The sequence below is a fragment of the Microcaecilia unicolor genome, chromosome 14, assembly GCF_901765095.1.
Source record: "Microcaecilia unicolor chromosome 14, aMicUni1.1, whole genome shotgun sequence".
In the NCBI taxonomy this organism is placed as follows: Eukaryota; Metazoa; Chordata; class Amphibia; order Gymnophiona; family Siphonopidae; genus Microcaecilia; species Microcaecilia unicolor.
Genome location: NC_044044.1, coordinates 41,984,757 through 42,006,062, shown reverse-complemented (window position 1 = coordinate 42,006,062; position 21,306 = coordinate 41,984,757). Strand labels below are relative to the sequence as shown.

Sequence of the window (21,306 nt, the reverse complement as noted above, 5' to 3'; positions counted from 1 at the left end):
CTAATCAGATTTCAGAACTGTAATGTTGGTGCCACTTAATAATATAGTTTTCCAGCAAATATTCAACTACTACTAAAAAAGACCAGTTTCTTAACGCAATGAAACGGGTGCTAGCAATGTAATGAGTTCCTGCCATTAGTGTTTCCACGGTTGTATTCTGAATATAATTGTTGTTTACATGTGTAAGATTTCTTTATATACAATGTGGTAAAAGTTTCCTTGTTCAGGCCGCCCTTCAATCAGTTTAACAATCACACTGCCACAAGTCTCAGAGTATATACTGCTCCTCCTGTTGCATATTAGAATACTCTTCCACCTGCTTGTCCAAGCACTATACTAGGCTTCCACAGCTGCCTTTGCCGTGCCCCCCCCCCCCCCCTTTCGCACACTGTACCTGTGCCAGGATTTAGGCACTCCTCCCCCATCACCTCTGAAGTGTTGGTAATCTACACATTTTTTGTGGAACTTTTAAACCTTTAACCACTTGCTGTTTGAAAGATTGTTTGGTACAAGAAATGTGGGTGTGGGGAGATAGACTGGTAGCACAAGATTGGGGGACTGTGTGAGAGAGACTGGTGGCACAAGGTAAGCAGATTATGTGTGATATTTGGGGGGGGATAACATCATTGCCATTCACCAACTATAGACTCAGGTTGAAACATTTGTTGGCTGGCCTCAACTATCCTAGGACCAAAGTGAAGACCACTAATACAAGGTCATGGGTACAGTGAGGCTAAAGTTGACATCCCTCTTCAGCTGAGCTGGGTAAGTGGCAATACTAAAGGACTCTTAGTTCGACCGTGATTTCTCCAATCCCGTATATCGATATAAAGATATCTAACACTCCAAATGTTATTTAATAATAAAAAAGCAGTCGTTCTAGCTGCAGAAAGAAGCACTTTACCAGATCCAGCAGCGTCACCACCCTCCCTGCGGCCAAATCTAAGTAAATTCTGCGTTCAACGGCAACAAATTCAAAAGTATGCGAGTGCGCGCGCTCTGCTGCCCGCTAACTACATTTCCCAGCAGACAGTGCGCACGCCCCGCCCACTGCAGTGCGGCTGCGAGGGGATTAGGTCAGCAGCAGTCACTCGTATTTACTTTCCTGGCCAGAAGTTGATACAAATCTGGAGGCTCCGCCCCCCTCCGGGTCGCCAGTGAAAGGCCTGCTGTATATTCTGGGAAGCGCCGAACGCTGATCACCATGAACGTGTTGCTGGCAGTGAAACAGTATGTGGCCAAGATGATCGAGGACAGTGGGCCGGGCATGAAAGTGTTGCTGATGGACAAAGAGACGGTGAGAAGGGAGGGCTCAGTGCTTTTGCCCACGCATACAGCAGAGTCAGAGTGAAGGGGGAAGGTGGGGCCTTAGTCTGGCAAACCTAGATTAGAAAATGCCATTTGTTTGCCTATTTTTTCCTCCTCTTAGTGATTCTTTTCGAGCACCCTGTCAACTACTGGGAGGAAAGCTGCAGGAGCAGCCACGGGAACGCGACTGTCCAAGTCTTTGTCTTGTTTCACCTTTGATGTGTCTGCTTTGCTGCTGGTCCCTCCCACTTCTATCCTGGGCTGACAGTCGAGGCAGATATATAATGGTGTGGAAAGTTGGTGCTTAGCGTGACAGCTAAAATATGTACCTATACTTTAGGTACAAGCACTTAACCAGCTATAGAGCAGGTCATAGGCAGTTTGGGATGGGCATGGAGGCGCAGTGCACTCTCCCCAAATGTTATAGTGCCTAATGCACAATTGGTGCCCCTCCTTACACTGCCAGTATGATGCTCTTTACAGAAGTATGCAGGCAAACTATAGCTATGGAGCTAGTGTATATGCTCTTACCTAAACTGCAAAAACACATACATATATTATAGTCCTGCCCATGTGCACTCCCGCCTTCCAACCATGCACTATTATAATTAGGCTCCTTTTTATAGTATAGTGCAGCGTGGAGGAATGATAAAATTGGAATCAGTTCAGACGCACGCAAACAAACAAATTCCAACTTGATCATGTCCAGTGACGTCAGCTGGGGCTTCGGAGCCCAAAGTTACGGACACAGGCAGCCAGGTTCATAGTGAGTACTATTATATAAGATTCGATTATCCTTCACAAGACCAGTCAAGGCTGTAATTTGTTTGAGTTTGGCTATTTCTTATTCTTTTGTCATTATGTATCTAATAACTTTGTTTTCAGACAAGTATAGTGAGTATGGTGTATACGCAGTCAGAAATCCTGCAGAAGGAAGTGTACCTCTTTGAGCGCATCGATTCCTTGAACAGAGAGACCATGAAGCATTTGAAAGCCATATGTTTCCTGAGACCCACAAAGGTACTATTTAAAAACATATTGCTAACCTAGAAAACTTGTGTTTATGCCTGAAGGGGTGTGATTGGATATGAGGCAGGTTTCAAATTTTTATGGATTAGAGGTTATGATGAGTGTGAACTGAAAATATTTGGTAGCTGCTTATAGATTGGGAATGCTAATGTTTTTGTTAAATGGAGTGCCCTTCCTACACTGTTTTCATGTGCTTGATATATTTGCATTACTTACATAAAAACATAAGAATAGCCATACTGGGTCAGACTAATGGTCCATCTAGCCCAGTCTCCTGTTTCTAACAGAGGCAAGAAACCCAAAAAATAACAAGATTCCATGCAACCAATCCCAGGGCAAGCAGTGGCTTCCCCATGTCTGTCTCAATAGCATACTATGGACTTTTCCTCTAGGAACTTGTCCAAACCTTTTTTTTAAACCCAGATACGCTAACCGCTGTTACTACATCCTCTGACAAAGAGTTCCAGAGCTTAACTATTCGTTGAGTGAAAATATTTCCTCCTATTTGTTTTAATGTATATCTCTGCAACTTCATTGAGTGTCACCTTGTCTTTGTACTTTTTGAAAGAGTAAAAAATTGATTCACTTCTACATGTTCTAAACCATTCAGGATTTTGTAGACCTCAGTCATATGTCCCCTGCTGTCTCTGTTCCAAGCTGAAGAGCCCTAACCTCTTTAGCCTTTCCTCATATGAGAGGAGTTCCATCCCCTTTATCATTTTAGTCGCTCTTCGTTGAACCTTTTCTAATTCTGCTATATTTGTTTTGAGATACGGCGACCAGAACTGAATGCAATACTCAAGGTGTGGACGCACCATGGAGCGATATAGAAAGGCATTATAGTATTTTCGGTCTTATTTACCATTCCTTTCCTAATAATTCCTAACATCCTGTTTGCTTTTTTTGGCTGCTGCCGCACACTAGGCAAGAAATTTCGGCATATTGTCTACAAACACCTAGATCTTTTTCTTGCATTCTGACCACCAAGGTGGACCCTAGCAACAGGTAACTATGATTCAGATTATTCTTCCCAATATGCATCACTTTTCATTTGTCTACATTAAATTTTATCTGCCATTTGGATGCCCAGTCTTCCAGTTTCCTAAGGTCTTCTGCAATTTTTCACAGGCCGCATGTGCTAACAACCTTGAATAGTTTGGTGTCATCTGGAAATTTAATCACCTCACTCATTCCAATTTCCATATCGTTTATAAATGTGTTAAATAGCACCGGTCCCAGAGCAGATCCCTGCGGCACTCCACTGTTCACCCTCCTCCACTGAGAAAAATGGCCATTTAACCTTACCCTCTGTTTTCTGTCCAATTCCTAATCCAGTATCCAATTCCATATCCCATGACTCTTTAATTTTCTCAGGAGTCTCTTGTGAGGAACTTTGTCAAAAGCTTTCTGAAAATGTAGTTACACTACATCAACCGGCTCACCTTTAGCCACATGTTTATTCACGCCTTCAAGGAAATGAAGCAAATTGGTGAGGCAAGACTTCCCTTAGCTGAAACCATGCTGACTCTGGCCCCCATTAAACCATGTTTCTTTGTCATCAGTACCAGACAAGTCCAGACCAATAGGTTATATCCATCCACCAGCGGAAGGAGACAGACTAGACTGTCTGGTATAATTAAAGGAAAGAAAATTATCAGGTAAGAAACATAATTTTTCCTTATTTATATGTTCCATAATTTTATTCTTTACAATAGTTTCCACTACTTGTCTATGCCAAAAGTTAGACTTTATAAAAAAAAAACTTTGCTATTAACATTAGTCTTTTGGAACTGTAGAGATCATGTACCTTCAAGAAAAGTGCATTTTACACTTGAGTTGAATTTTCAAACTGTCGGTCTTGGGATGAAGATTGTACATATTTATTTATGTCACCTAATCCAATGCTTCTCAGCCCTTTCCTGAAGGCATATTTTGCCAGTCAGATTTTCAGGATCACCACATTGAATATATATATTACATTTAACGTGCTAATAATGCGATTAACATGTTAAATGTATAACTCGCGTTAAACTTTTTAACACGTTATGCCATTATCCCTCCCCCACTAGCCAGCACCTCTTCTACCCTCTACCAGCACGGCACTCCAGCGCCCCCCCTCCTCTGTGGCTCCATCTCCCTGCTCCTCACCATTGCGCAACAGTGAAAACAGTGCTGCTTCCCACCCTGCCCGAAGCGTCTTTCAACAGGAAGTTTGCCTCAGTACTGTTCTCAGTTCAGCGGTGAGGAGCAGGGAGAAGGAGCTGCAGAGGAGAGGGGGGCCACTAGATTGCCGAAGACAGAAATAAAGATGCAGACTACGGCGGGGGGCACTGGAGAAAGAGGAAGCAGAAAAAAGGAGAAATATCTGGACCTTGGCAGGGGTGAGGAGGCACAGGAGAAAGAGGAAGCAGAAAAAAGAAAAGAAGACAGTTGCGAACCATGGAGGGGTGATGGGAGAAAAAAGAAACAGAAAAAAAAGGAGACAGATGCAGACGGGGGGGGGGGGGGGGGGGAGAATGAGGGAAGAGAGAGATGTGGGGGGGGGGGGGGGGGGAGGGAATTATGCTGGAAATAGGGGATGGAAGAATCAAAGAAGGGAGATGGGAGGGAAGGAAAGTGAAGGGGAAACAAAAGTATCCCATGGAGGGGAGGAGATGAGATGGTGCCCATGGAGGGGAGGAGATGAGATGTTGCCCGTGGAAGGGAAGGGAAAGTAGGAGAGGGGAGAGTGCCCATTCGGAATGTGCAATTAAAAAATGTAATCACGATCAATTGTGTGATTAAAACTTCTAATCGACGTACGGCCCATATGTATATTTTTCTCATGCCTGTTTTTTTTCCCATTTAGGCTTTCAAGTTTCTAAGATTTGGAAATAAATTTCTGCATGCTTTGATCAGTCTCAATATTATCAGGTTTTTAAAAGTATATAAGACTTTATTGTTTAGAAAATGTATTCTTAATTAAATTTCTTATATATTTTTAATGTTTTAATGCAGGCCTCTTTAAATTTTCATTAAATCTAGAAGCCAGCGTCTTTTCTCCTTTCTCTTTCCCCACCCTTCCAGCATTTTTTTTTTTTGGGGGGGGGGGGGGGGGGTGGAGAGGTTGGAATCCCCTCTCAGATAAGCAGTAGCTCTTCTGGAAATTGATTTACTGAGGAATTTTTCTTCTATATTGTGTCTGTGGGCAAAGAAACTTTAGTAAATAAGTTCCATATGGTGAGTCTGCTAATCATTGCAGAAGTCAATAGTCTCCCTTCCCAAAGCATGCTATCAGCTGCATTACAGCACCCATAGGCGGTCGGTGGCCCAACTGTTTGGGGAGGCTAAAGGGGGTGGGGTTAGGGGTGGGGCCAGGGGTGGAGCTTAAATCCATAATTGTCTGATAACATGCAGAAAAAATAAATAAGAATGTCACAATTAATACCTTTTATTAAATGTAGATATTAGATATGTATCATATGTCAAAGAATAAAGTGGTTGCTCAAAGCATATTCTAACCACAATTGCTCAACTGCAAAACACTATGCACAACTTTGTCCAAAGACACACTCAGAACCTTACTGTACCATAAATATTACACTGGGCAGAACCTAATACACCAATATACCACCCATACGGAAAATGCAGACCGTCAACAATATGAAACAAGGGATCATATCATCACAATTCTCATGTAGAGCCACAAAACACCCTAATTCATGTTTAATGTGGGATAAAATGCCATAAATAAGTAAATAAATATAAACTTTTAATGTTGAGCACCTGATTCTCAAAGTGGACATATTCCAAACACTATAATGAAAATAAAATGATCTTTTCTACCTTTGTTGTATGGTGACTTTTTCTGATCATGCTGGCCCAGTATCCGTTCTGCTGCTATCTGTCCTCAGTGCAGGTCAGGAAGTCATCCTCGATAAATATTTCCCTGGCAACCCAGGACACCTCCAGCCAACCCCCCCTGCTTTCCCAGCAGTAAGGTAAACAAACCATAAACCAATTTCTACAACTGCTAGAGGGCTTTCACTGCAGCTCCTGCTGTGAGGATGGAGGTAAATCAACAATTTAATCCCCTCAGAGCAGCTGGACTCCACAGCTGATCCATTCTGCTGCAGCAGTGGGGGAGGCTTAGCCTCTCCAAGCCTCTTTTACCGGGCGCCTATGACAGCACCCTCTAGGTAGGTGAACCAAAGAGGCAATTGCGTTTGTTTCACCTATCACCATTGTTCTGCTCTGTCTCCTGATAGGCTGTCTCTACTCAGCAGATTAGCGTGCAGTTACGAGTATAGAACATCACTGTGAAGACTCTGAACTCTTGAATCAAAATCTTCTTTAATGCAAATTCAAACAAAAGGAAATAACTTACATTTCTGGAGTGTTGAACCAAGAGTCTCTGTCCTGCAGATATGAGTCTGTCTCTACCAGCTCTCTCTCTCTCACTGTAGAGGTAAGGTGGAAACTTTCTGCACTGGCTGAAGAGTGGATGCTGTAAATACTTTTAAACTGGTAAAAACTTGGTTACAGAGCACTGCAAGAAGACTAAGATTTGTAATTCAAAGGCACTTCCTGCCTTTCTTAAGGGCACAAGCACTGTAAACTGCTACAAGCAATGCAATCTGATATAAACAATGTCCAACATATACATATAAACAACTTGCACCCTTGCCTCCATGCAGATAGGGGCAGAACAACCATAGACTGAGTCCCCATCAGTTTCTTTCTCATACCACCTCTCCCAGCCTTCACTCAGTCTGTCTGTCTCTCTCTTATTCCCATAGCCTTCACCCAGTCTCTGTCTTATAGCAGCTACCAGTTCTTGCCTCATTTGCAGCACTGCCTCAAACTGCTTCTCTGGGATTTTGCACAACAATCAGGCTCTTCAGATACTTGAGCCATGCAGTGCAGGAAGATGAGGAAGTATCACAGGACTTGAAACTGCGAGACTTCCTGCACCACACGGCTCAAGTATCTGAAGAGCCCAGAGAAGCAGTGCTGCAAACGGAGGGAATAAAAATCTTTCAAGCATATGACATCCTGGGTGCCAGGCTGCAATTCCTAGGCTCTATGGCAACCCAGTTCCTGGGATTTAATCGAGCCCTGTATTAATGGTATATTTTTATTTATTTATTAGGATTTATTTACTGCCATTTTGAAGGAATTCACTCAAGGCGATGTACAGTAGGAATAGAATGTCCTGGTATCTTGGGTCTGTGAAATGCTCAGAACTTGATGGTGTTAGCAGTATACAAGTATCATTATTATGTTATATAAAACATTTTGAATGCCCCCCCCCCCCCCTAGCTCTGGGATGGAAATTTTGGTTGTAGGTTTTGACATTTGATTTGCAGCCTAGTTCCCCTAAGAGGTCATGGAACTATACAGAAAGCCCTATCACCCAGTTTAAGGGGAATACACAGGGAAATAATTGATGGATGGAGATTGGAATTCATGATTCTTAGGCATTCCTTATCCAATTCTGCTCTTCACAATTGTAACCATACTACAGACTTTTTTAACATAAATTTGATCTTTATGAATATTCTTGGGTTAATTTACAAAATTATTCCCGAATGATAACCCGAATTTACTCTGTCTTCTACAATTCTTCCTAATGTAACCTATAAGCGCACTGCAACCAGCTGTACTCCCATATACTCCGCTGTTCCATCCCCAAATGATACCCTGTATTTACTTTGTTTTCTATAACTCTTCACAATGTAACTCAGAATTGTACTGCAACCAATTGCACTTCCATCATTCACAATGTATTGTAAGCCACACTGAGCCCGCAAATAGGTGGGAAAATGTGGGATACAAATGCAAATAAATAAATAAAAATAAATAAAATCCACTGAAACCGCCTCCCCCCTCTCTCCTGAAAATGATTCCCCTTATGAAACACTCAGGTTGCTTAGTTCCTGAAGACAGCCTTTGAGAATCACTGTGCCATTACTAAATGTTGCTTTATTTCTGGCTTTGGTGTAGGAAAACGTGGATTACCTCATTCAAGAACTGAGGAAACCGAAATACAGCATTTATTTTCTCTGTAAGTTGGCCCTCTCTTGTCATCTAGTCTCATTGTTTGGCACCATGAACTTTGCATCACTCTGTGTGCCCAATAAATGGGCAAGAAACAACCTGGACAGTGGCCCCACAGGCTCTATTAGCGCCATGACAGTCACTCTCTATCATCACCAACTCTTCTGAAAGTTACTTTTTATAACGCAGTAAAAACTATAAACTTATCTTCTAGTATCTCGGATCCCTTCCCTTCCATCTTGTCCTCCGAGTCTGTCGACAAGGTTGTCTCCACTTACAATGCCACTCTCTCCTCTGCCCTAGACACCTTTGCACCGTCCATCTACTACTACTACTACTTAACATTTCTAGAGCGCTACTAGGGTTACGCAGCGCTGTACAAATTAACAAAGAAGGACGGTCCCTGCTCAAAGGAGCTTACAATCTAAAGGACGAAATGTCAAGTTGGGGTAGTCTAGATTTCCTGAGTAGAGGAGTAGTGGTTAGGTGCCAAAGGTGACATTGAAGAGGTGGGCTTTGAGTAATGATTTGAAGATGGTAGGGAGGGGGCCTGGCGTATGGGCTCTGGGAGTTTATTCCAAGCATGGGGTGAGGCGAGGCAGAAAGGGCGGAGCCTGGAGTTGGCGGTGGTGGAGAAGAGTACTGAAAGGAGGGATTATCTCCCGTCCCACAAGGCATACTAATCCCCAGCCCTGGCTGACCCCTTGCACCCGTTACCTTCGCTCCTGCACCCGATCGGCTGAACGCCTCTGGAGGAAGTCTCACACCCATACTGATTTCATTCACTACAAATTCATGCTATCCTCCTTCCAGTCCTCCCTACTCCTTGCCAAACAGGACTATTACACCCATTTGACTAATTCACTCAGCTCTAACCCTCGTCGTCTCTTCGCCACCCTCAACTCCCTCCTCAAAGTGCCCTCCGCCCCCACCAACCCCCCTCACTCTCTCCTCAATCACTGGCTGACTACTTCCGTGACATGGTCCAGAAGATCAACCTCGAATTCACCACCAAATTTTCTCCTCCTCTTCATCCTATAACCCACTCCCTCAACCAACGCACCCAGGCCTCCTTCTCTTTTCCTGATATCACTGAAAAGGAAACCGCCCATCTTCTCTCCTCCTTGAAAGGCACCACCTGTTCCTCAGACCCCATCCCCACCAACTTTAACACCATCTCTCCTACTATCACCCCCCCCCCCCACCACCACCACCACCACCACCATCTGTCATATCCTCAACCTCTCTCTCTCTCCACTGCAACTGTCCCGGACAGCTTCAGACATGCTGTAGTCACACCACTCCTCAAAAAACCATCACTTGACCCTACCTGTCCCTCCAACTACCGCCACATTTCCCTCCTACCCTTCCTCTCCAAGATACTTGAACGCGCCGTTCACAGCCGTTGCCTTGATTTTCTCTCCTCTCATTCCATCCCGCTTCAATCTGGCTTTCGCCCCCTACACTCGACTGAAACAGCACTATCTAAAGTCTGCAATTACCTGTTCCTCGCCAAATCCAAAGGTCACTACTCCATCCTCATCCTCCTCAACCTATCCACCGCTTTTGACACTGTCAATCACAACTTACTTCTTGACACACTGTTCTCTTTGGGTTCCAGGGCTCTGTCCTCTCCTGGTTCTCCTCTTATCTCTCCCATCGTACCTTCAGAGTACACTCTCATGGTTCGTCCTCCACCCCTATCCCGCTCTCTGTTGGAGTTCCTCAGGGATCTGTCCTTGGACCCCTTCTCTTTTCAATCTACACCTCTTCCCTGGGCTCCCTGATCTCATCTCATGGTTTCCACTATCATCTTTACGCCGACGACACCCAGCTTTATCTCTCCACACCAGACATCACTGCGGAAACCCAGGCCAAAGTATCGGCCTGCTTATCCGACATTGCTGCCTGGATGTCCAACCGCCACCTGAAACTGAACATGGCCAAGACCGAACTTATTGTCTTCCCACCCAAACCCACTTCTCCTCTCCCTCCACTCTCTATCTCAGTTGATAATACCCTCATCGTCCCTGTCTCATCTGCCCGCAACCTCGGTGTCATCTTCGACTCCTCCTCCCTCTCCTTCTCTGCACATTTCCAGCAGATAGCCAAGACCTGTGGCTTCTTCCTCTATAACATTAGCAAAATTCGCCCTTTCCTCTCTGAGCTCACCACCCGAACTCTCATCCACTCTCGCCTTGACTACTGCAACCTACTCCTCTCTGGCCTCCCACTTAGCCATCTATCCCCCCTTCAGTCCGTTCAGAACTCTGCTGCTGGTCTTATCTTCCGCCTCGACCGATATACTCATATCACCCCTCTCCTCGTCACTTCACTGGCTTCCGATCAGGTACCGCATACAGTTCAAGTTCTCCTACTCACCTACAAATGCACTCGATCTGCAGCCCCTCCTTTCCTCTCTACCCTCATCTCCCCTTACTTTCCTACCCGTAACCTCCGCTCTCAAGACAAATCCCTCCTTTCAGTACCCTTCACCGCCAACTCCAGGCACCGCCCTTTCTGCCTCGCCTCACCCCATGCTTGGAACAAACTCCCTGAGCCCATACGCCAGGCCCCCTCCCTACCCATCTTCAAAGCATTGCTCAAAGCCCACCTCTTCAATGTCGCCTTCGGCACATAACCATTACACCTCTACTCAGGAAAGCTAGACTACCCCAACTTGACATTTCGTCTTTTAGATTGTAAGCTCCTTTGAGCAGGGACCGTCCTTCTTTGTTAATTTGTACAGCGTTGCGTAACCCTAGTAGCACTCTAGAAATGTTAAGTAGTAGTAGTAGATAAAGAACATGCAATGGCTCCAATGTATTCAACCTAGGGTCTATTCTTCAATTGAAGATTTTTCTGATTAGTTCTTAGCCTCACTAGTTGCTCCCTCCAGTCTTAGCTGGTTCCTCTGATTGTCTTCTCAGTTGTTTTCCTCTGATGCTCATCCATTGCCATCTGGTGGTGTGTTTTCCTCTACTGGGGATTCCTGCAGCACGGCCTCTTCCAGGGCTTTGGCTGCCTATTCCATGGTAAATGCTTTAAAGGTCTTCCCATAGATGGTAAATAGCAAGCTAAAGGGGAAAACCCAGTAGTAGTACATTCTGCCACACCTCCCCTCCTCACTCCACCGGCGGATTGTTTACCACCTTCATCTCCTGCCGTCTACACAGTGTGAAGGAGGCCAGATCATCCAAAACTTAAATCTCATTAAACCCATTGCTCTCACTTTCAAAGCAAAATTTGTTTGATGGCAAAACCATAGATTCAGACAGTGATGTCCAGGGTTTGTCCCTCTGAGGATTAGGACCCTCGGCGCCTGGTCTGTCTATCTATGCAATATCCTCTACTGGCTGCCTCTGAAGCCAGTATGGCATGAGAGATCATCTCTATCACTGTTTGGATGTCTGTATTCTAGCATTAAATCAAGGTTCACTTTTAGCCAGTTAGAAAAGTAGGATTAAAATAGATGGCCTTAAAAAATGCTTTTAATAGGCACCTTGTTATAAAATTATCCTGTCAAGAGTGCACACTATTAATGACAAATAACATTTCACTGTTTTTTTTTTTTAAACCATCATTTCCATTAGAAAATGACATAAGATGACAGAAAATATTGTTTCAAATGACTGCACATTTCCTAGTAGAGACCAATCTGGTTAGATTACTTACTAGGTAAGGGATTTTGGATTTAGCTTACACTTTTTCAGTAGTAGCTAAGGATGTGTTATATTCAGGTACACTAGGTATTTTCCTGTCTTCCCAGAGAGCTCACAATTTAAGTTTGTACTTGAGGGCAATGGAGGGTGAAGCGACTTGCCCAATATCACAAGGAGCAGCAGTGGGATTTGAACTCTGGCTTCTCAGCCTGCTGCTCATCCAAGGGGAAGGCCTGTTTCAGGAAGATGCCATCAAATACTTGCATCTAATTTTTTGTTTGTTTTTTAATTGTCAGCATGTATTTAGAGCCATAATCATATCTCTTTCTGCTTGATGGTTTCAGATTTCAGTAATGTGATCAGTAAAAGTGATGTCAAGTCCCTTGCTGAGGCCGATGAGCAAGAAGTGGTGGCTGAAGTCCAGGTAAGTAATTTGCTCTGTTACAGACTGTTCCTGAATAGAATAATTGATCAGAACTGTAGGACTCCTTTTGGCCAATGTCTTAGGTACTTATAATATTTAATTTCTTATGCTTATCTTCTGTTCTCCTCTGTAGCCGATGCATCTGTTCTGTCTAGGGCAAATCCAGATTTAAGCACAGGCAGTGTTGGCAATAGTCACCATTGCTGCCATTCTTCCATGTGGGCTAGCTTCAGTTCATCCTAGAAAGAGGTCTGAGACTGGCCTTACAGTAGCAACATCAAAACTTAATTGTGGGGTCTGTGAGGCCTCAAGTGTTGACAGGCCCTGTGGTACCCCCATTGCATTTTCTGCACAGGCTTCCTGTCACCATGGAAACTTATGCAAGAGGCTGGGTGCTGTCAGCATTTGAGGCTTCATAGGACTCATGCTGAAGTTTTTGTTTCTGGCATCACTGCTGCAGGACCCCAGGACATGTTGATATTTCTGGAATACACAATCTTAGTTCCTGAGTGGAACGCAACATCCTAGAAGGGGAATACACAGAAATTATAGTTTGAAGATATTCAGGAGTTAAACCGTATAGAATCTTAAAAACAAGCGATAGTAATTTAGTGAAGATACTTACCTGTAGCAGGTATTCTCTGAGGACAGCAGGCTGATTTTTCTCACATGTGGGTCGGCGTCCACGGCAGCCCAGGAACGGAGATTTTTCCAGTAAAATCCAGAAAGTTTTGCGACAGCCTCCAGAGCGCGGGACAGATGCACTGCGCATGCATGGCCATCTTCCCGCCCGTGCACGTCCTCTCCCGCCTCAGTTATATTGAAAGCAAAGAAAGAATAAAAACAACAACACCAAAGGGGAGGTGGGCGGGTTGGTGAGAACAATCAGCCTGCTGTCCTCGGAGAATACCTGCTACAGGTAAGTATCTTCGCTTTCTCCGAGGACAAGCAGGCTGATTGTTCTCACATGTGGGGTATCCCTAGCCTCCAGGTTTACACAAAACAATGAACAATGGTCAATTGGGCCTCGCAACGGCGAGGACATAATAAAGATTGACCTACGAAGAAACATCTAACTGAGAGTGCAGCCTGGAACAGAAAAAAAAGGAGTTGGATTCTAGACCCCGAACACATTCTGCAGCACCGACTGCCCAAACCGACTGTCGCGTCGGGAATCCTGCTGAAGGCAGTAATGAGAGGTGAATGTGTGGACTGATGACCACATCGCAGCCTTGCAAATCTCTTCAATAGTGGCTGACTTCAAGTGGGCCACTGACGCTGCCATGGCTCGAACACTCTGAGCAGTGACATGACCCTCCGGAGTCAGCCCAGCTTGGGCGTAAGTGAAGGAAATGCAATCTGCTAGCCAATTGGAAATGGTGTGTTTCCCGACAGCCATTCCCCTTCTGTTGGGGTCGAAAGAAACAAACATTTGGGCGGACTGTCTGAAGGGGCTTGTCCGCTGCAGATAGAAGGCCAATGCTCTTTTGCAGTCTAATGTGTGCAACTGACGCTCAGCAGGGTGGGTATGAGGACGGGGGAAAAATGTTGGCACGACAATTGACAGGTTCAGATGGAACTACGACAACACCTTAGGCAAGAACCTAGGATGAGTGCGGAGGACTACTCTGTTATGATGAAATTTAGTATATGGAGCATGGACTTCCAAGGCTTGGAGCTCACTGACTCTACGAGCTGAAGTAACAGCCACCAAGAAAATGACCTTCCAGGTCAAGTACTTCAGATGGCAGGAATTCAGTGGCTCAAAAGGAGGTTTCATCAGATGGGTGAGAACGACGTTGAGATCCCATGACACTGTAGGAGGATTGACAGGGGGCTTTGACAAAAGCAAACCTCTCATAAAGCGAACGACCAAAGGCTGCCAAGAGATAGGCTTACCCTCCACACGATAATGATATGCACTAATTGCACTAAGATGAACTCTTACGGAGTTGGTCTTAAGACCAGACTCGGACAAGTGCAGAAGGTATTCCAGCAGGGTCTGTGTAGGACAAGAGCGAGGGTCTAGGGCCTTGCTGTCACACCAGATGGCAAACCTCCTCCATTTAAAAGAGTAACTCTTTTTATTGGAATCTTTCCTGGAAGCAAGCAACACTCAGGAGACAGCCTCAGAAAGACCCAAGGAGGCAAAGTCTACGCTGTCAACATCCAGGCCGTGAGAGCCAGGGACCGGAGGTTGGGATGCAGAAGCGCCCCCTCGTTCTGAGTAATGAGGTTTGGAAAACACTCCAATTTCCATAGTTCTTCGGAGGACAACTCCGGAAGAAGTGGGAACCAAATCTGACACGGCCAGAGGAGAGCAATCAGAATCATGGTTCCATGATCCTGCTTGAGTTTCAGCAAAGTCTTCCCCACCAAAGGTATGGGAGAATATGCATACAGGAGGCCCTTTCCCCAATGTAGGAGAAAAGCATCTGACGCTAGTCTGCTGTGGGCCTGAAGCCTGGAACAGAACTGAGGGACCTTGTGATTGAGTCGAGTGGCGAAAAGATCCACCAAGGGGGTGCCCCACGCTTAGAAGATCTGACGTACCACTGTGGAGTTGAGAGACCACTCGTGAGGTTGCATTATCCTGCTCAACCTGTCGGCCAGACTGTTGTTTACGCCTGTCAGATAGGTGGCTTGGAGACACATGCCGTGCCGGCGAGCCCAAAGCCACATCTGAATGGCTTCCTGACACAGGGGGCGAGATCCGGTGCCCCCCTGCTTGTTGATGTAGTACATGGCAACCTGATTGTGTCTCTGAATTTGAATAATTTGATTGGACAGCAGATCTCTGAAAGCCTTTAGCGCGTTCCACACCGCTCTCAACTCCAGGAGGTTGATCTGAAGACCGGTTTCCTGGAGAGACCAAACTCCTTGAGTGTGGAGCCCATCGACATGAGCTCCCCACCCCAGAAGAGATGCATCCGTCGTCAGCACCTTTTGTGGCTGAGGAATTTGAAAGGGACGTCCCAAGGTCAAATTGGATCGCATTGTCCACCAGTAGAGGGAATTGAGAAACACTGTGGATAGCTGGATAACATCCTGTAGATCCCCCGCAGCTTAACACCACTGGGAAGCTAGGGTCCATTAAGCTGATCTCATGTGGAGGCGGGCCATGGGAGTCACATGAACTGTGAAGGCCATATGCCCCAGCAATCTCAACATCTGCCGAGCTGTGATCTGCTGAGACGCTCTGACCCAAGAAACGAGGGACAGAAGATTGTCTGCCCTCATCTCGGGGAGGTAGGTCCGAGCTGTCTGAGAGTCTAGCAGAGCTCCTATGAATTCTAGTTGAACTGGAAGAAGGTGGGACTTTGGGTAATTGATGACAAACCCTAGTAGCTCCAAGAGTCGAATAGTCATCTGAATGGACTGTAGAGCTCCTGCCTCTGAGGTGTTCTTCACCAGCCAATCATCGAGATAAGAGAACACATGTACTCCCAGTCTGCGTAGCGACGCTGCAACTACTTACAGTCATTTTGTAAAAACCCTGGGCGCAGACGCGAGACCAAAGGGTAGCACACAATACTGGAAATGCTGTGTTCCCAGACGGAATCGAAGATACTTCCTGTGAACTGGAAGTATCGGAATGTGAGTGTAAGCATCTTTTAAGTCCAGAGAGCATAGCCAATCATGTCGCTGAATCATGGGAAGAAGGGTGCCCAGGGAAACCATCCTGAACTTTTCTCGGACCAGATATTTGTTCATGGCGCTTAGGTCTAGGATGGGACGCATCCCCCCTGTTTTCTTTTGCACAAGGAAATACCTGGAATAGAATCCCAGCCCTTCTTGCCCTGGTGGAATGGGCTCGACTGCATTGGCACTGAGAAGGGCGGAGAGTTCCTCTGCAAGTACCTGCCTGTGCTGGAAGCTGAAGGACTGAGCTCCCAGTGGACAATTTGGAGGTCTGGAGATCAAATTGACGGAGTACCCTAACCGGACTATTTGAAGAACCCACCGGTCTGAGGTTATGAGAGGCCACCTTTGGTGAAAAAATGTTAACCTCCCCCCGACCGGTAGATCGTCCGGCACAGGTACTTTTATGGCGGCTATACTACTACTACTACTACTATTTAACATTTCTAGAGCGCTACAAAGTGTACGCAGCGCTGTACAAACACAGAAGAAAGACAGTCCCTGCTCAAAGAGCTTACAATCTAATAGACAAAAAGTAAAGCATTTAAATTTAAAATATTTAAGCAGTCAAGCACAAGAGAACAGTCACAGCTGGAGCCAGTCAAAAGCCCGTCCCTTGCTTTTGCTGGGGAGCTGCAGGGGACTGTCTGGGCGCACGCTGTTGATGCGAACGACCGTGCTGGGGCTGAGCCTGGGAAGGCTGTCAGGAAGGTGGATTGTACCTAAGCTTATTGTATGCATAGGGAGCATTCCTCCTTTCCCTGAAAAACGTCTACATGTTGAGGTAGATGCTGAAGGCGTCCAGTGGGAGAGTTTGTCGAGGACGGTTTCCCGCTGGTGGAGCTGCTCTACCACCTGCTCGACCTTCTCGCCAAAAATAACCCCCGGCAAGGGACATCCACAAGCCACTGCTGGGTTCAATTGTCTAGGTCAGAGGTACGCAGCCATGAGAGTCTGCACATCACTATACCTTGAGCAGCGGACCTGGATGCAACTTCAAAAGTGTGATATGCACCCCTGGACAGGAATTTACGACACGCCTTCAGCTGCCTGAGCACCTCCTGAAAAGGCCTGGCGTGCTCCGGAGGGAGCTTGTCCACCAAGTCCGCCAGTTGCTTTACATTGTTCCGCATGTGGATGCTCGTGTAGCTGATAAGACTGAATTTTGGACACGAGCATAGAGGACTGATAGGTCTTCCTCCCAAAAGAGTCCAAAGTCCTAGCTTCTCGCCAAGGCGAAATCTCTAGTACTCCTGGCTCTCTTGAGAGGACAGTCCACAACCATAGAGTCGTGAGGTAACTGCGACTTTATCAACTCAGATTCTCCGTGGATTCGATACTGGGATTCCGCTTTCTTGGGAACGGTGGGATTAGTTAACAGTTTCAGCCAGTTCCTCAGCAATGTCTCCTTAAGGACATTGTGCAGGACAGTGGATGACTTCCTAGATGGTGAAGGATAGTCAAGGACCTCGAGTATCTCAGTCCTGGGCTCATCCTAAGTTACCATCGGGAAGGGAATACCCACAGACATTTCCCGGACAAATGACAAGAAGGAAAGACTCTCCGGCAGAGAAAGCTTCCTCTCAGGTGAAGGAATGGGATCAGAAGGAAGACCACAAGACTCCTCGGAAGAAAAATATCTGGGATCTTCCCCTTCATCCCAGGAGGCATCCTCCTCGGTATCGGACCAGAGTTCTTGAACTACAGTCCGAAACTGGGCCCGTCTTGAACCCGAGGAACCATGTCCCCAATGGCGATGCCGAGAAGTCGACTCCCATGCCGGCGGCGGTGAAGCTCCCTCCAACGATGTTGACAGGGAGTCGACCTGGGTGGTAGCCGAGGCCGATGCCGCAAGCGGTACTGGCGTTGGGGACCTCACCAAAGGCATGGAGCCAGCTGACGCTTCCGACGGTATCGAGGGCACAAGCACCCCCAGTACCGAGGCAGGCTGATGCAGCAGCCCTTCCAGAAGGCCTGGAAGAATGGCTCGGATGCTCTCCTCCAGGGTCGCTGTCGAGGAAGGCTGTGGGGCCGGTACAGAAGTCGATATCAGAATCTGTGGAGGCCTGGGAGGTGGTACCGGTGTCCAAAGATCGACGCACCGACACCTCTTGTATGGAGGGAGAGTGCTCCTCCCGGTGTCGATGCTTTCCGGGTGCCGAATCCTTCGACACCCCAGAGCTCCTGGTACTGTGCCTCGAAGGAGACCGGTGCCGATGCTTCTTCGTTTTCGCTCAAAGTATGTCACTGGTGCTCCTCGGTATCGACGTGGAATCCACACGCCTCCTCGGGATCGGGTCCGACAGTGGTCGATCCCGGTGGGCCTGCACAGCAGGAGCCTTCGAGACAGGTAGAGACCCACTCGACGGCTCGCTACTCCCAGCTACTGGTGATGTCCGGACAGCCATTACCTGCGCTCCTGATGTTGATGCCATACCCGGTGCAGATGTCAACGCCGAGGAATCAGTCGGAGCTCCGAAAAGACGGTCCCAAAGAGCGCTTCTCAACGCCTGTGTCCGTTTTTTCAAACTCAGACACAACTTGCAAGTGTCTGGGCGATGGTCGGGCCCAAGGCACTGGATGCACCAGGAGTGCAGGTCAGTGCCCAAGATCAACCGCTGGCACCGAGCTCACTTCTTGAAGCTACTGGGAGGCTTCGATGACATCAGCGGAAAAATCGCGGTGGCGAAATCAAAAGGCTTGATTGTGCCAACCGAGGGCACAAAAAGGAGTACCGCGTACGTGCGGCCCAAGAAGGCCGCAACGGAAGCAAAATGAAACTTAAAGGGGGAAAAACTCAGGAAAAGAGGTTTTGGATTTTTTTTTGTACTGGAAAAAAGAAAAAGACAAAAATGGCAATGTAAAACAGAAAGAAAGCGCTAAAAATAACGCAAAGAACGCCTAAGTCTTTCCTTCGGCCTGAGGGAGAGAGACCGACACGCAGCCACTCTCCACCGCGGGAAAAGAAAAACTGAGGCGGGAGCGGACGCGCACGGGCGGGAAGATGGCCGCGCATGTGCAGTGCATCCATCCCACACACTGGAGGCTGTCGCAAAACTTTCTGGATTTTACTAGAAAAATCTCAGTTCCTGGGCGCCGTGGACGCCAACCCACATGTGAGAACAAGCAGCCTGTTTGTCCTCAGAGAAAAAATGTATCCCTAATTACCTGTGAGGGACCCTTCTTCCTCCTGCTTGCTTATGGGCACCAACCCCAGTCCCCCCAATTTGGCTTTATCTTGCAGATGAATAAGAGCTTTCCCAATCTGCCTGTGCTCCCTCAGTCTCTGACCAACAGAATAACTCTCCATCAGTTCTTTGTGGTTCCTAATAAAGTTTTTGATTGGTTAAAAATATTGCCAATGTGCTAGCTATAAATAGTGAGCTTGAATGTGCTTTCAGAGGAAGTTAGATTGATTTAGTTGTTTGTATGGCCATGCTGAACGTATTCCCTGTGAGCAAACTTTAGTACTGATGTGCTTTGATATGTGGGGCTGATCCAGAGGGATACTTTTTTCTTTTCAGTCATGGAGGTAGCTGTCACAGATTCTTTTTTTTTTTTTTTTTTTTGGTGCCTCTCCCTTCCCCTTCCCTTGGGGAATGGTAAGATGGACACAAATGATTTTGGTCATCTTCATGGTAACCTAGGATATTGCTATTCGCTGAAGTACTTTTTTTTTTTTTTACAGCCCTTAAACAGTTTTACAAATCTCAAGCATTTTAAAGGTTCTGGCCTTGCAAACAGCTTCAGTGCTCCTTCCTTTCCACTATAAGGGATTGAGTGGAAAGATGAGGCATAGGCTGTTGTTTAAAATTATGTAACTGCAGGACCTGTAATCTTAGATTTTTTTTTTTCTGCCAAGTCACTACGGATGTTTTCCATCCACACATGTGTGACAAGTAAGAATCTGACCCCTACCATTCCTCTTGTGTTTTGCAGGAGTTCTATGGCGATTATATTGCTGTGAATCCACATGTTTTCTCCTTGAACATCTTGGGCTGCTCTCAGGTTTGAACTGTGCTAGTTCCTTTGTCACAGGGTTTGATCTTTAAGCTATAGGTGAAGCGAAAGAGCCAACAGCATCATGGGAATTTATTTCTTCAAATATTTGACCTCTTTAATGTATGCACCCTGTCCTCACTTGGATTCCAGGGCTCTGTCCTTTCCTGGTTCTCTTCCTACCTCTCCCTCCGCACCTTTAGTGTTCACTCTGGTGGATCCTCTTCTACTTCTATCCCTCTGCCTGTCGGCGTACCTCAGGGTTCTGTTCTTGGTCCCCTCCTCTTTTCTATCTACACTTCTTCCCTTGGTTCATTAATCTCATCCCATGGCTTTTCCTACCATCTCTATGCTGATGACTCCCAAATCTACCTTTCTACCCCTGATATCTCACCTTGCATCCAAACCAAAGTTTCAGCGTGCTTGTCTGACATTGCTGTCTGGATGTCTCAACGCCACCTGAAATTAAATATGACCAAAACCGAGCTTCTCATTTCCCCCCCCCAAACCCACCTCCCCGCTCCCCCCGTTTTCTATTTCTGTTGATGGCTCTCTCATTCTCCCTGTCTCCTCAGCTCGAAACCTTGGGGTCATCTTTGACTCTTCTCTGCTCATATCCAGCAGACCGCCAAAACCTGTAGTTTCTTTCTTTACAACATCCGTAAAATCCGCCCCTTTCTTTCCGAGCACTCTACCAAAACCCTCATCCACACCCTTGTCACCTCTCGTTTAGACTACTGCAATCTGCTTCTTGCTGGCCTCCCACTTAGTCACCTCTCCCCTCTCCAGTCGGTTCAAAACTCTGCTGCCCGTCTCATCTTCCGCCAGGGTCGCTTTACTCATACTACCCCTCTCCTCAAGACCCTTCACTGGCTTCCTATCCGTTTTCGCATCCTGTTCAAACTTCTTCTACTAACCTATAAATGTATTCACTCTGCTGCTCCCCAGTATCTCTCCACACTCGTCCTTCCCTACACCCCTTCCCGTGCACTCCGCTCCATGGATAAATCCTTCTTATCTGTTCCCTTCTCCACTACTGCCAACTCCAGACTTCGCGCCTTCTGTCTCGCTGCACCCTACGCCTGGAATAAACTTCCTGAGCCCCTACGTCTTGCCCCATCCTTGGCCACCTTTAAATCTAGACTGAAAGCCCACCTCTTTAACATTGCGTTTGACTCGTAACCACTTGTAACCACTCGCCTC

The 21,306-nt window shown here is 46.5% G+C and overlaps 1 protein-coding gene across 3 annotated transcripts in view; it reads left to right on the top strand.

The window, feature by feature from the left end:
* Positions 1 to 1,095: 1,095 nt before the first annotated feature.
* VPS45 (vacuolar protein sorting 45 homolog) overlaps positions 1,096 to 21,306 on the top strand; it is an 86,986-nt gene continuing 66,775 nt past the window's right edge. For 2 of the 3 annotated variants that reach the window (XM_030186965.1, XM_030186964.1), the window contains exons 1-5: positions 1,097 to 1,297; positions 2,194 to 2,328; positions 8,323 to 8,383; positions 12,383 to 12,462; positions 20,044 to 20,112. In XM_030186965.1, coding sequence (XP_030042825.1) covers positions 1,205 to 1,297; positions 2,194 to 2,328; positions 8,323 to 8,383; positions 12,383 to 12,462; positions 20,044 to 20,112 — 438 coding nt within the window. In that variant the 5' untranslated portion in view covers positions 1,097 to 1,204. Of the gene's footprint in view, positions 1,298 to 2,193; positions 2,329 to 8,322; positions 8,384 to 12,382; positions 12,463 to 20,043; positions 20,113 to 21,306 lie in introns of all 3 variants that reach the window. The other variant, XM_030186966.1, reaches the window with a different exon arrangement.